A 16,785-nucleotide genomic window follows, 5' to 3' on the forward strand; every position below is an offset into this window, starting at 1 on the left:
TCATTGTCTTTTGTCCAATTTATTTTTGATTATTTTAGGTACTTCTGTTTTGATTGCTATTTTGGCCTTGCTCCACCCAGTATTGACCTGCCAGTATTCACCTGCCAGCTCCGCCTCCTCATGTCACCCTGGTTTCTCCCGCCTTCCACACCTGCAATCAGCCCTGGGCTTCTACTTAAGCAGTCCATTCCCAGCCAGTCACTGCCAGATTGCCTGCTGTGAGGTTGGCTTTAATAAAGACTTTTACCACACTCCATGCCGTTGTGCTGCATTTGGATCCGCCACACACCCATGTCACCCTGAAGCTTTAATTCTATAAATCTTGAAAAAATCCGTATACCCTCAATAAATATACATTTTCAAACGGAGAATGTTTACTGGCTGTTTGAGAATCGTGGGAGATTTCTTCAATTACATCACTGAAACATCAAATAAAGGAACTGTTCACTTTCATTTGTTGTCATATACAGAATTGTTTTCATAGTATTATGTTTTATCAGTTATCAAATAGCTCAACTTAAAATGTTTGACTTTAACATCAACACTTTGGCCAGCTTTGCTTGTGATGTGTGATAGAATGTAGCATGTTCATTGATTTTCTTACAGATTCAGAATCTCTTCATGGTGGTTTGGGTCCCAGCTAACAGCTTTTTGCATAGGCTTCTCACAAAGCTAGAAACCAAGCTGGTGATCTAAGTTTGCCTTTTACAGTATCAAGGGTGTGTATTACAGTTTCAAAATGGTGCCACTTTGTATGGCACGCCATCTACCTCAGGGGTTTTTTATTGATGTTTTTTTCTGTTCCTATTGTTTGTAATTCAAAATATAGATAAAAATCCAGAACTTTTCATGCCTTTGGTGGACAGTCAGGAACCCCTTTCAATGGTGGACAATGCATGTGCTTGTCTTTTCAGTCCATCTGATTCGCTCTCATTACCGCAATTCTGTAGTTTGATTGGCTCCTGTTTCGCTATTGTATTGATTGTAAAATGTTAATGTTTGTGACACATACATAATAATGCATTTAACTTGTAATGCACTTTACATTCCATGAATCTCAAAGTGCTACAGTTAGACCATTATTCATTCATAGACATTCTCACTGGTGGTGGTAGCTACGTTTGTAGCCACAGACTGACGGAAGCGTGGCTGCCATATTGCGCCAAACGGCCCCTCCGACCACCACCAAACATTCATACACATTCACACGGGGCAAGGTGGGTGTCTTGCCCAAGGACACTACGACAGCAACTGGGACAGAGCTGGATTCGAACCGCCAACCTTCCGATCATTGGACGACCCGCTCTACCACCTGAGCTACTACCGCCCAGACATATAGATGTATATATATGTACACATAGCTGAAGTGAGCACAACTGTGCTTTGGGAGCATTTGTTTTTTCTTTTTTGCCCTCAACAGGTGAATTTTGTCTGCTGACACAATTTACACGTGTGCACTCAATATCTGCAAATATGCTTTGTGGAGGTCACATGCTTCGGCATCATGCTAATGCCATAAAACGATCCCTGCTATAAAAGTAGTTGATGATTGTATGAACAATAAATCTAAAATATATTCTTTAATAAGCCTTTATTGTGAATGGAAGTGAACACATGATCCCGAACTTCCACATAGAATTTAATGTATTATTCTTCAATTACTTAATTTAAACATAAAATAAAGGAACAGTTCATATGTTGTGTGTTGCCCCAATTTTCAAACAGGTTTGTTCTGGGATTAAAAAGCATTTAAACACAGAAATTCTGAGCACAGTGGATCATAGTCTGCACATCGATTTGGCCCAATGCCCTTTCTGACACAACCTCCCACGCACAGAGAGGTACAAACAACCATTCACGCCCACGCGCACACACACACACACACACACACACACACACACACACCTATGGGCAATTTTGAATTGTCAATCTAGACCAGGGGTCGGCAAGTAAGTTTGGCCTCGGGCCAAATTTTTTCGGAGCAACTGAATGGTGGGCCAGAACATCACATCAATCAGGCGAAGCATGTTCTTTTTTCTACTAAACAAAACTTTTTTCCCCTTATCTATAGGCTACTAGTATTATTATACTATTATATCTTGTACAAAAAAGTAATTTAAGAAAGTCATTAGTTTAAATAAAGTAACTTCAATTTGCTACAGACTGTTATTATTTACTGCTTTAGCGCTACTCTGTGGCTCCGTTATGAAACCGCTTATAAGTAACTTGGTGATAATATTATTTTCTGCCAAGCTACTAACAAATGCAGTCCTTCTTTAAAATACACAGAACGACATTAAACACATGAAAAACCCATGACGCACCTATGAACAGTAGCACAGGGGACAGTCACGGAGCAGCAGCTCTCTGTGTCTCCTGAAGCCAGTGAGAGGATATGCAAATGAGGCGGATTTTCCAACGTATTTTTAGACATATAATGGACGTTTTACCATTTAAAAGACCAACAGCAAAACTCAAGGTAAGTTATCAGTTGTATTTTTCACAGTTTAAACCACAACAAATCACTTGTATACGTCTTACCATTTCAACAGCTTCAGGAGTTTTGCCGGGAGTCTGTGCCTACGTCACTCCTGAATATTTGTGTGCACCTCTAATTAAGGTCCCCCTATGCTACAGGTGACAGGGAACTATACAGAATTGTGTGCGTCCGGAATCATGAAGATTCTACTTTTATTTTATTTTATCTTTTCTAAATAAAGGCTTTGAATTCTCTATGAAATTGTCGTTTTTGTGATAGTAAATAATAAAAAAAAAATAAATAAATAAAAAATTTTTTTTTTTTTATTAATCAGATTTTCAATGTAATCTGGCGGGCCAGATATTATTGGAGAGGGGCCAATTTTGGCCCATGGGCCGCCAGTTGCCGACCACTGATCTAGACATACATGTTTTTGGACTGTGGGAGGAAGCTGGAGTACCTGGAGAGAACCTTTGTAAGCACGGGGAGAACATGCAATGACCAGACAGAAAGACTCCTGCTGGGCACGGGAGTCAAACCAGGAATCTTCTTGCTGTGAGGCAACAGTGCTAACTGCCAAGCAACCGTGCTGCTAAGATCCTTACCAATAATGACCATAAGTACGACATTATACTCAGGGCACTATCAGGGTTGGGTAAAAAGGTCTACATTTAAACATCATTTCTCAGGTTTTAAATACCAGATTTCTGAGAAAAAATCTGAAAAACACATTGTCTTGTTTTGATATTCAGTTCCATCACTTTTTAACATATTCAATCAAGGAGCTAAAACAGTTTGAAACATACTTGCATCCATTTTCCAAACCCACTGATTATTATTCAGAGGCACAAAGGGATCTGCTGCAGCCTATCCAAGTTCTCTTTGGACATAACACAGGGGTACAGAAAGGTCACAAGTCCATATACACAACACAGAGTATCACTCCTGAGCCATCTAGAATCACCAATTAACCTAATCCACATGTTTTGGGGCTGTGGGAGGAAGCTGGAGAAAATCCCCAAGCACAGAGCGAGCACCCAGAAAAAGCTCCTTCTGGAATTCGCTAACCACCAAGCTACCATACTTCCCCACTTTGAATACAGGCTGTATTGTTCACGGATTGTGACTTTGCATTTTAAGCAGGCTTAGGTGACCTAATAGTTTTCATTGTTACTTCACAGCAAGAAGGTTCCTGGTTTCATTCCTGGGCCCAGCACGAGTCTCTCTGTGTTCTACTCGTGCTTGTGTGGATTTTCTCTGGGTACTCTGACTTCCTCCCACAGTCCAAAAAGTGTGTGTGTGTGTGTGTGTGTGTGTGTGTGTGTGTGTGTGTGTGTGTGTGTGTGTGTGTGTGTGTGTGTGTGTGTGTGTGTGTGTGTGTGTGTGTGTGTGTGTGTGTGTGTGTGGTCCTGCGGTGGACTGGTGACCTGTATATGACCAGGGATAGGCTCTAGCAGACCCATGTGATCCTGTGTATTATTGAATGAGTTTAGAAAATGAATGAATGTGATTTTGGGTAAAATATAGAGCATTTCATTGCTGAACTCAATTTGCAAAATGTCATTCTATCAGGTTGTTGATTGCAGGCATTCTGTCTTGTCATTCTTTGCTGCGATCCTGTAATTTGCTTTTCAGAAATCTTAAATTCTGAGTTCATGTTATCCGAACTTTACCTTACCACCACCAATTTTCTCAAAAAGCCCCAATATAATATCATACAAGATGAGAGATGAAAACAACAACATATATGATCCACCAAAGCCTTTGCATATTCATAATTACTTGATCAGATACATCAGATAAAAAAGGTGTCCATTTTGACAACTAACCTGACTAATGGTGCTCATGGCCCTCATGTAGCTCTCATTGCGTGAGCGGTATTGAGGTGAGGAAAGTAGCGATTTTGGATCGAGGAGGGTTTTGGGGTCCAGGGTATCCAGGCTTCTATTGATTGAAACCTCACTCACCGCTCGCAGGTAACTATGGCTCCGGATCTGTAGTTTGGGGGAGTGTTCTGTGGAAATTCTGCGAGGGGACAACAGGGATGTTGAGTTACAGCAGGTTATCTCTGACACACCACACAATTCAATCTTTGTCCACAGAAAACCACATAATTCCCTCATGTACACAGACTCATTGTGTAATTTATCTGAGAAAATTATGTCAATTTCAAAAGGTAAATAAAATCTTATTGTGATTTTTAGCAAAAAAAAAAAGGAATACAGTGTACTACCTTGCTGTGCTTCAACACAGTCAACACATCTAAAGTCAACTTTTACCATAAAATGAACCACTAAAGATTGGTGATAAAAACACTCCAGTGGGCTATTTAAGATTTATATTTATAGAAACTGATTAAGAACGCTGGCTCTGTTGATTATGCAAAGGAGGATACTTCATAACATAAGGAGCACGGACAATACTGAGCATCTTCTTCACAACAATGATTCAGCAGCAATGTCTCCACTCAGAGGATTATCCTTGTGACCTCTACAAGAGATCCGTGTGACCTCTACAGGAGATCCTACAGACCTCTACAGGAGATCCTACAGACCTCTACAGGAGATCCTTCAGATCTCTACAGGAGATCCTTGTGACCTCTACAGGAGATCCTTCATACTTCTACAGGAGATCCTTCAGATCTCTACAGGAGATCCTTGTGACCTCTACAGGAGATCCTTCAAACCTCTACATGATATCCTTGTGACCTCTACAGGAGATCCTTGTGACTTCTACAGGAGATCCTTCAGACCTCTACAGAAGATCCTTGTGACCTCTACAGGAGATCCTTCAGACCTCTACATGATATCCTTGTGACCTCTACAGGAGATCCTTGTGACTTCTACAGGAGATCCTTCAGACCTCTACAGAAGATCCTTGTGACCTCTACAGGAGATCCTTCAGACCTCTATAGGAGATCCTACAGACCTCTACAGGAGATCCTTCAGACCTCTACAGAAGATCCTTGTGACCTCTACAGGAGATCTTTCAGACCTCTATAGGAGATCCTACAGACCTCTACAGGAGATCCTTCAGACCTCTACAGGAGATCCTTCAGACCTCTACAGGGGATCCTTCAGACCTCTACAGGAGATCCTTGTGACCTCTACAGAAGATCCTTCAGACTTCTACAGGAGATCCTTCAGACCTCTACAGGAGATCCTTCAGACCTCTACAGGAGATCCTTCAGACCTCTACAGGAGATCTTTCAGACCTCTACAGGATATCCTACAGACCTCTACAGGGGATCCTTCAGACCTCTACAGGAGATCCTTGTGACCTCTACAGGAGATCCTTCAGACCTCTACAAGAGATCCTTCAGACCTCTACAGGAGATCCTTCAGACCTCTACAGGAGATCCTTGTGACCTCTACAGGAGATCCTTGTGACCTATAGAGGAGATCCTTGTGACCTCTACAGGAGATCCTGCAGACCTCTACAGGAGATCCTGCAGACCTCTACAGGAGATCCTTCAGACCTCAACAGGAGATCCTTCATACCGCTACAGGACCATCTAGAGAAAGCCCACACAATGGTGGGAAAACATGAAAAATCCACAGAGTCCCATAAGGAGTTTAACCAGGAACCCTCTTACTACTGAAACAGTGCTTAATAATAAGCCACTGTGCTGCCTGTGCTGTGTGTACGTGTGGAAAGAGGAATGCTAGTGGCAGCTTTTGGTCATGATGGACCAGCTGCACTACCAGGTAGCATGGGTCTAACTTAGCTTTGTTTGAGACAGTATTAGCAGACTTAATTTTCAGGTATTCTAAATATTGATATTCTAAATTTTCAGATGATATAATTTAGATGAGTACCAGAGTCACTGACATCCATCTGAAAGGGTTATTTAACCATTTCTAAGGTTTTGAGACTCCATCAGATCACAGTGAGAGCCTTTATCCAACAGAGGAGAAACTTTGAAATAGTGGTGACCCTTCCCAGAAGTGGCCTAACAAAATTACCCCAAGAGGGCATTAATGACTTATCCAGGAGGGCACGAAAAAAAACTGCAAACCTCAATTGCCCGTCTCACATATGCCAAGATGGTCCCCAAGACTTATTCTGTGGTCTAACAAGACAAAAGTGAAACTTTTTGGAGGATGTGTGATCCATTACATCTGGCATACCACTAATAGAATTTCAGAAAAAGAAAAACATGCTGACAGTCAAAGATGGTGGTTGTATTATGGATGGATGGTCTGGGGCTACTTGCGGCTTCAGGACCTGGACAACTTGCCATAATTGATGGAGCCATGAACTCTGCTGTCTACCAGAGAAACCTAAAGGACAATGTATTGCCATTGGTTTGTGAACTTAAGCTCAACCACACTTGGTATATGCAGCAGGACAATGATCCAATGCAACCCAGCTAGTCCACCTCTAGGTGGCCCAAAAGAAAAGAAAAATTAAGGTTTTTGATCACGTAGTCAAAGTCTTGACTTAAATCTGATTGAGATACTGGGGCATGACCTCAAAAACTGTGGCATTACCAAAAAGGATTTTCATGCTTAAAAACCCCCCACTGTGGCTTAATTAAAACAATTCTGCACAGAAGGTTGGGCCAAAATTCCTATACAGCGATGGGAAAGACTTGTAGCTAGTTATCAAAAACACCTCGCTGCAGCTGTTGCTTCCAAGGGCATTTCAGTCAGTTATTAGGTTAGGGGGCATTACTTTTTGACAGAGGGAAGTTTGTATAGCTTTTTGCCCCATTAATAAATGAAATCCTTAAGTTAAATCTGCAATCTGAGTTTGCTCGGGTTATTGTCTGAGATTAAAATTTGTCTGACTGTCTGAAACTAAAAGAGAAGAAATTTGTAAGGGCCGCAAATACTTTTTTACACCGCTTTCCCTGGTGGCTTCACATGATACAGTAAGTATGGCTGAAGCTTTACTTCATTTTGTGGTGCCTGATCTCCCAGGGGAGGAGGTATCTGGCACCCCTAACCAACAGGTAATTTGTGACGATAACCTCGGCAGTAGGGGTTCATGTTCTGAGTGTCCAGAAAGTGCCTAGAGACAATTTGGAATGTAATGGAGGCAATATAAATAATATTGAATTTCACTGAACCTGAGACCCCTGCGTCATATCTTCAGTTGCCCATGCAGTGTGCAACATTTTGGATAAATGAATAAAAGACATTGAAAATTGAACTTTTACAATCAAGCTTCTTATGAGGGCATGTTTGTGATAACTATGGCTGTTTCCGAATTCGGATACTACCGTACTACATGCTACATACTGCAAGTATGTACTGTATACTGCCTACTAAATGAACGATTCAGTAAGCTGCTCCAGCAGACCGTTCACACAGCAGTGTGCTACAGTGTATCCCAGAATGCATTTCGCACCAAAACGACAGTGATAGCTGAGATCTGAAAGGAGGCTAGAAGCTGTTTTAATTTCAGCTGTAGCGCTGTTAATATGCCACCTTATTAAGTTTTAATATTTTTTCAGGCGTAAAAGTAACCATTAAGATCCCCAACCTGGGCTCAGTTTATCCAAATAACGCCTGTTAAGAAATTTGATCCGATGTTTCGGGGATCAGAAGAGCCGCCGGCCCCGGGGAGCAGCAGCAGCTCACGGCCGGGGGGACAGACGTGATGGCTGGGTCGACCCACGGTGCCGTCCCGGGGAGAAACCTGCAGCTCTGTGGAGAATTACTGCTGGCTGAAATTAATCATTTAGGAAGATAAATGTTGGTTTAATAGATGAAATCTAACAGTTGTAGCTGTCACGTTAGTTTGTCTGAATATAAAGTGAAGCTTCATGTTTTACTAGATAGATATAGATAGATAGATAGATAGATAGATAGATAGATAGATAGATAGATAGATAGATAGATAGATAGATAGATAGATAGATAGATAGATAGATAGATAGATAGATAGATAGATAGAACTGTATTCATCTATCTAGTAAAAAAAAGAAAACATGAAGCTTCACTTTATATTCAGACAAAACTACAAACTACAGACAAAACAAAGCTATTAGCTGTTAGATAATTATATATATATATAGCTTATATATATATATATATATATATATATATATATATATATATATATATATATATATATACATATATATATATATATATATATACATATATATATCCAGTACTTGAGTTGTAAATAAAAAATTGATTTTATCATATGGGGACAGATAATTTGCGCTGATTACAAATAATATAATATATTACAAATAATAGCAGTGACCAAAACACCTGCAGAAATACTGCAGAAATGACATAGCAGCAGTTAAATGCAGCCTTCTGTAAGCTTTAAATATCCACTGGGCTTACATCAAATACATCAAAACACAAAAATAAAAACTGTTTTCTGAACTTATCAATATCTGATGCCCAGACTTCCGAGGCGTTCCCAGGCCAGCCGAGAGACATAGGGCCCGATTTACTAAGATCATAAATAAAGAGTACTAAATTGCGTGTGCACTGAAAAAGTTTGCGCGTGCTGTTGTTGTGTGTTTTGCGGGTGATCAACTAAGATTGCGTGCGCAATTGATAACAGGTGCAAACAGCAGTATTTAAATGAGGTGTTGTGCGTCTTACGGTTTGCGGCGCAAACTTTGCGCCATGGAGAGTCTGGATGGAAAAGCAGGATAGTCGCAAGCGCAAAATGAAATTTGATGCGGTGGAGTTAGAAATATTAGTGAAGAGGCAAATAAACACATTCATGAACTACAGCAAAGAAATTTAAACATTACCAAAAGAAACGCAATATTATGGAAGCATATGAGGAACTATATTCAAATTAAAATGCATTTGCGGAAATGCTTTTTCATTTTAACAATGTGCCCGCATTATTTGAGTCAAAAAAGAAATTGATAATATATAATCCGATTTGCATTTTAATTTTCGTATTCAACACTGCTTATTCTTGTACTTAATTCAAATTAAAAAGAAAAAGACGTTTGAGATTTAATTTTCAAATCATGCCTCAGCAAATAGTTCCCAATATTCAATTTTAAATCTAAAATTTGAAAATTAAAATGCATTTGCAGAAATGATTTTTCATTTTAAGAATGTAGCTGCATTATTTGAGTCAAAAATAAAATTGATAATATATAATCCGAATTGCATTTTAATTTTCGTATTCAACACTGCTCATTCTTGTACTTAATTCAAATTAAAAAGAAAAAGACGTTTGAGATTTAATTTTCAAATCATGCCCCAGCAAATAGTTCCCAATATTCAATTTTAAATCTAAAATTTTAAAATTAAAATGCATTTGCAGAAATGCTTTTTCATTTTAAGAATGTAGCTGCATTATTTGTGTCAAAAATAAAATTGATAATATATAATCCGAATTGCATTTTAATTTTATTCTTTACGCTGCACATTTTATGTCATAATCAAAAAGAAAACAAAGAAGACATTGCTTTTTCTTTTTCATGCTCTGCCCGCAAAAAAATGGACAAAATTCAAAATGAATTTGCAATCCCAGCGGCGCAGGAGAGTGACGTCACGGCTTCTCCTGTTCTCCAGCTGCAGCCCAGAAACCCTGGAAACCGCTCACGTTTTTTACGGTGACATCGTATTTTGCCGATTTCCCAAAGTCTGTTAGAAAAGGTCTAATGTCCTACAACTCTAACAGAGTTCTAGATGTCAACATGAGACACAGACAGTAGCGGCGTTTCTCTACACGGAGCGTTGGTGCCGGGCTGACTCCTCCTATTCAGACACGTGTGTTTGTTTACAACCTATGGAGCACGAAATGCAAAGAGGAGCAATGTCGACCGACAAGGTACAGTAATATCACCGGATTTTGCCACAAAAATTACTTTACTAGCATTTTCGCTTGTTTTTAGCATAATGTTTGCATGCGGAGCATGTTTTTATATAAAGAAATGTTGTCTTGATGTGTGCAGATCACATCTAACTTACATCACTGCATTTACAATCGAGAGGGTAATTTATTAATTGTAGGTAGATGTGTTTCTAAGGGTAAAAAAATAAGGTTTGGCTGTGGAAAGACAATTACAAAGGCAACTCTCTGGCGTAACATTTATTTATTTGTTAGCTGGGTTAGATAACTCATGTCATCCAGCAATGCAATCTCGTACAATAACATAAAATATCAAATAAATGCTTTATGTTGTAGGATAACCTCAAAGCCCTGACTCCACCACAGATGAAAACCTTTCTGGGGCAGGTCGTGACCAGGCTGCCAGGCCTGGTGTTTGATGTGATGGCGTTACTTGAGCGTCCAAGTCCAGGTGGTCCAGATGAACCCCAGCTGCACTGGTGCATCTGCACAAACTGCAGGGACATGCCCACAGACCTGGAGAAGCTCTGCATAAGTAATCATATGGCACACATGGAGTATTTTATATTAGAAGAGGGGGTTTTGTGGCCGGCCCGGGCTGCGTGGAACAACATCTTCACCATGATGACCACCAGAAGCCTGGAGTGGAGCTGAGACAGTTGCAGCATGCGGAAGGAAATCAGGTCGTCATCCCAAGCTGTGTAGTTTGGGTCAGGAAACCTATCTGTAATCTTCCAAACAACCAGTACACCAGATTTATTTTGCACTGGCTGGTGTGAATAACAGTGTTTAGCTGGGTTACACTTTCAATGTAAATAGTTTTTATTTTTATACATTTTATTATGTACAAGTCAGAAATGTTGAGTTCTGTCCTTGTTTACAGAATAAAAAAATATATATATCTTTCCGATTCCGATTTATATTCATTGTGAAAAACACCAAATGCAGAGAATCTCCCAGAGATTTTGATTCAAGTAAGAAGTTATGAGAAAACAGGTTGTGATAATCAGATCATTTGCAATTACAGCAACATTTATTTAGGGATTGTGACAAGACATGAACAAGAAATTATGTCAGTGAATTATTTTACTCTGTCCTGAAATCCTGGAGCTTTGCTCCCGAGTATTGAGACTGATATAACAACAGGCAATCAAAGTTTTAGCTGTCATCACGAGGACCTGCATCTCCACGTGACACCTTTAGTTTTTACCAGTCCATGTGTAGGAGGTGGCTGTGATGTGGCAGAAGACCCAGGGGCCTTGGATCTCCAGGCCTCAGACTCTGTCTCCTGGGAAGGCCCTTTCCACTCTGAAGCCTCTTTGAAAGAGTGGCGTTCTGTAGTTCAGGGATGTACAGTAGCCATAGTCCTTGTTCTCTTTCAGGGTACCGGTATACACACTCCAGCTCTTCAAGTTTTTATTGTAGAACCATCGGTAACTTGAGAAAAAACAACAACATAATTTAAAACAATTTCATAACGAGATATGGTAACAGTGCTAAGAATGTATTCGGGTGTCAGACAACTATGATATAAAAAACCCCAACAACTTACATCTTGTGTCCCATCATGGTTTCGTGCAGGAAGGCCGCGGTTAACCAAGTGTTGCAAGCAACGTCTGAGCTGTGTATACAGGTGGGCTAAAGCCAAAATGCTTTCCTGCATACATCAGGATGTGATTTTGGAAGTTCTCGAAGTCTGAAGTTGTCCTGTTAGTTGAGAAAAAAACAACAGCTCTGTTACTGTCACATTACTCACTTTTATATCATATAGTGTTAATAGTACTTTATCATTTCAAATAAAGTCTGTACTATACATATTATATGTATATGATATGTATATATCATAATACATATGTACTTTTATACATTTTCTAAATACTTGATATACAACCAATAAATAAAGCATACCATAAACAAAGGTGAGGAATATATTCCTCATGAGAGCTGTCTCCGTTTCCTGAACCTCTGACCAGGATCATCGATGTCAATGCTGCACGTGAGCATACATAAACACATAAGAATGGAATTACACACCAGTAAAATAAATAGGAGACAATGCACTCAACTGTGTGCTGAATTCCTAATAAAGTATAGTTCAAAAGGATAAAAGGAACAGCAATTCCAAGGGTAAAAATATATTTATCGTCACACAGACGTTTTCGTTTCCCCCTCCTTCAGTGTGTTTCTGGCTAACAATTCAAGGCATTCGCAGGTACATTTAATTTTGAATCAACCACAAAATTAAGCGTACCTGCAAGTGCCTTGAATACTTTGCCAATTACACACGAGTAAAACAAAATAAGACAAAAAGACTCACAAACATTCACTTACATTGTTTTTCTCAAATAATTGATCTCCTCCTCATCTGGAGACTCATGCTGCTCCTCAGCAGTAATTTTCAGGAAATGCATGCTATAACCAGGACCAAAACATACAATTTAGATTAGAGTAAATATTTAGCCATAAAAATGTACCTGGACTCTAAAACATTTTCTGGCTCCACAGTCAGTGGCTGCACACCCTGTATGCCAAACTCTGCTCTCCAAATTCAAAAACAATAATAATCACATCTGACCATGCAATGAAGTGTACTTTTGAGAAGTGACAACTTTACTGTATGAAAACATACCGTTGACGGTCAGACTGTCACGCTGGACAAGAACAGGGGGTAATTTCTGCGTGTCCCTTGCCTGGACTTGATTCATCTCGTCTATGTACAAAGCTGGAATAAATAAAATAACATGCTCCGCATGCAAACATTATGCTAAAAACAAGCGAAAATGCTAGTAAAGTCATTTTTGTGGCAAAATCCGGTAATATTACTGTACCTTGTCGGTCGACATTGCTCCTCTTTGCATTTCGTGCTCCATAGGTTGTAAACAAACACACGTGTCTGAATAGGAGGAGTCAGCCCGGCACCAACGCTCCGTGTAGAGAAACGCCGCTACTGTCTGTGTGTCATGTTGACATCTAGAACTCTGTTAGAGTTGTAGGACATTAGACCTTTTCTAACAGACTTTGGGAAATCGGCAAAATACGATGTCACCGTAAAAAACGTGAGCGGTTTCCAGGGTTTCTGGGCTGCAGCTGGAGAACAGGAGAAGCCGTGACGTCACTCTCCTGCGCCGCTGGGATTGCAAATTCATTTTGAATTTTGTCCACTTTTTTGCAGGCAGAGCATGAAAAAGAAAAAGCAATGTCTTCTTTGTTTTCTTTTTGATTATGACATAAAATGTGCAGCGTAAAGAATAAAATTAAAATGCAATTTGGATTATATATTATCAATTTTATTTTTGACACAAATAATGCAGCTACATTCTTAAAATGAAAAAGCATTTCTGCAAATGCATTTTAATTTTCAAATTTTAGATTTAAAATTGAATATTGGGAACTATTTGCTGAGGCATGATTTGAAAATTAAATCTCAAACGTCTTTTTCTTTTTAATTTGAATTAAGTACAAGAATGAGCAGTGTTGAATACGAAAATTAAAATGCAATTCGGATTATATATTATCAATTTTATTTTTGACTCAAATAATGCAGCTACATTCTTAAAATGAAAAATAATTTCTGCAAATGCATTTTAATTTTCAAATTTTAGATTTAAAATTGAATATTGGGAACTATTTGCTGGGGCATGATTTGAAAATTAAATCTCAAACGTCTTTTTCTTTTTAATTTGAATTAAGTACAAGAATAAGCAGTGTTGAATACGAAAATTAAAATGCAAATCGGATTATATATTATCAATTTCATTTTTGACTCAAATAATGCGGGCACATTCTTAAAATGAAAAGGCATTTCCGCAAATGCATTTTAATTTGAATATAGTTCCTCATATGCTTCCATACAATATCAGAGAAAGTCTGCGATAGAATAAATGCAGAACAGACAAAAAGAACGGCAGATGAGGTTAAAACAGAGTCGGCGGCAGAACAGATCTAATTGGGGGGCACATAATAACCAGCGATGTAAATGCTTAATATGAGTTTGCCATCAACGATCACAGCAAACCAGTTTCAATTACACAACATACTGCAAAATCTCTTTTTAATACACACACACACAAGTGTATTGTGCACCCAAACTGCAAAAAAACAAAAAACAACCACGTACAGGCCACGTCTCTCCCTCCCTCCCTCGCCCTCTCCATCTCTCTCATATCCAACGCATACACATAAAAATGTGAACGGTGAATCTCCAAATTTAATTTGACGAAATTAGACAGACCCAAACATTCCACATTTGCGTAATAATAAAAGCCAAGGCTGGCGCCATGAAGTCAATTAAATGCATGTCTCACCTTTAGAAGAGTTGCACATCTTAATTTTCCTATTTCACCATAGATCACACTTTGGGAAGCCTTCTTTATATTTTAGCGTTATTTCCGCGTAGATAAGAGTGAGTTTGATGCTCTTTAACAAGTTTTGTCCGCGGATCAACATCAGCCCAGCTCCCCCAACCCCTTGCTCCCTGATTGGCTGATTTATGGTTCCGCGTCACACCAACGCAGAAACGACGGCGTAGGGTACGCGGCGACGCACACCGCACTGCGACCCTACGCCGTCGATTTAACGCGGAACCATAATTCAGGCGAAGCTGCAGTCTGTCTGCGCTGATCCTGACACACCGGGTCGGAGCGGATTTGGTCATGATGTTTAACCTGTGTTTTGTGATTAATAAGCACGGGTTTTAATTAAATGTAATTTACGAAGGATGATTTCACGTTCAATAAGATAAGTAATCAATAAAATACAAAGTTTGGCACAAAGGCTTGGCCTGCTTGTGGGCGAGTGGAGGGGGGCACATTAAAAGAAGGTGGCAAGATATAAGGCGAAGAACTAAAGAAAAAGTGGCCTTTAATAAAACTTGTGCAACCATTTTTAAAATAGCATGCAGCAGAATAAAGACTCTCTCTCTGCATATTCTTTGATTTTGGATGTCGCCTCCTTGCCACAATAACAGCAGCAGCAGATTAGCACCTTCCTTTCGAACGTATTAAATACAGGCGCAATCACAATACGCGCAATTACTTTCAGGCTTGGTCAGGGGCGGATCTAGGATGTCAGGAGATCCGGGGCTTAGCCCCGGGGGGGGGGGGGTTCCCGGTTTGGCGCGGTTTGGCGCCGTTTTCCCACTCCTTTGGACGTACAGTAGCCTACAGCTCGGTTTGCAATAGCTCTCTACCACTACCAAAAGTTTTCTACCACCTTTAAACACACCTGGCATGTCCAAATTTTGGGAGATTTCTCTCCACTTTTGTCCCTTTTTATTGAGGTCACAATAGGCCTGCAGTCTTGTATCCAACAACTTCTCACACAGACGCACAGCCAAAATGATTTTTTCTTCCATCTTGATCGTCTCTGATCAACAACCCGCAATTTTTTTTTCTCCCTCCACCACCTTCTCTCCTATCGGACACCGCCAAGATGTCGTCACAGCGCAGCACGGTGAAATTAAAAAATGTTCAATTTGGGCGCAGGCAAATATTTTAAGATATTTAGATAATTTTAGATATTTTGCGGCGCAGTATCAGGCCAGCAGAGATCATTTTAGATGCTTCCCGTGCCCTGAATGCATTAAGTGACGGGAGCATTATTTTTTATAGGATGTTACTGGACTATCAAATGATGCTACCCCTGAAATATTGATTTAAAATGGCTGAATTGAGGTATAAGAATGCTGAGATTCATCCTGCAGTGGTAGTGAGGTGATTAGTATCTTACCTGAATGCATTAAGTGACGAGAGCATTATTTTTTATAGGATGTTACTGGACTATCAAATGATGCTACCCCTGAAATATTGATTTAAAATGGCTGAATTGAGGTATAAGAATGCTAAGATTCATCCTGCAGTGGTAGTGAGGTGATTAGTATCTTACCTGAATGCATTAAGTGACGGGAGCATTATTTGATAAGACGTTACTGGACTATCAAATTATGCTACCCCTGAAATATTGATTTAAAATTGATAATATGGGATGTTGAGTATTTGATCCTTCAAAATTCACTACCCATGACATTAATTGCATTACTTTTTGTGAACATTATACGATAAAGAGGAAAAATAAAACAATTCTATCGCTTTATTTGATATTCATTCAGTCATTCTCATTTATTTAACCAGGCAGGTCATTAATAACACATTCTTATTTACAATAACGGCCTGGCAAGAGACAAGGACCACTTGGGGGGGGGAAACGAAGTGGTTTAGGGAGTAAAACAGTAAGATTGTTGCTCTGCAAAAGGTAGAAAACCATTAAGGAACTTTTTCTGACAGGGTAGCAAAGCTCGACAGAAAGGCGCTATCGGTTTATGCGGTGGTAGCATTTTTCGACGAAGCAGCAGAAATCGACAGAACAGCGGCTCGGTCTGCGCTTTGTGCCCAGAGCGGACGCTTCCTCACCGAGCTCGGTGGCGCGAGACGGCACCTGGCGCGGTGTTTGCGCCCCAATTGAACATTTAGACCAGACGATTTTTTTTTTTGTTTTTTTGTTTTTTTCAGATCTGGGCA

The 16,785-nt window shown here is 39.7% G+C and overlaps 1 protein-coding gene across 1 annotated transcript in view; it reads right to left on the minus strand.

The window, feature by feature from the left end:
- The window catches only part of LOC133453163 (disks large-associated protein 1-like), a 181,122-nt gene that overhangs the window by 81,542 nt on the left and 82,795 nt on the right, over window positions 1–16,785 (minus strand). Inside the window, exon 4 of the mRNA XM_061733057.1 lies at window positions 4,309–4,504. Coding sequence (XP_061589041.1) covers window positions 4,309–4,504 — 196 coding nt within the window. The remainder of the gene's footprint in view (window positions 1–4,308; window positions 4,505–16,785) is intronic.

The sequence above is a fragment of the Cololabis saira genome, chromosome 10, assembly GCF_033807715.1.
Source record: "Cololabis saira isolate AMF1-May2022 chromosome 10, fColSai1.1, whole genome shotgun sequence".
NCBI classification, from domain to species: Eukaryota; Metazoa; Chordata; class Actinopteri; order Beloniformes; family Belonidae; genus Cololabis; species Cololabis saira.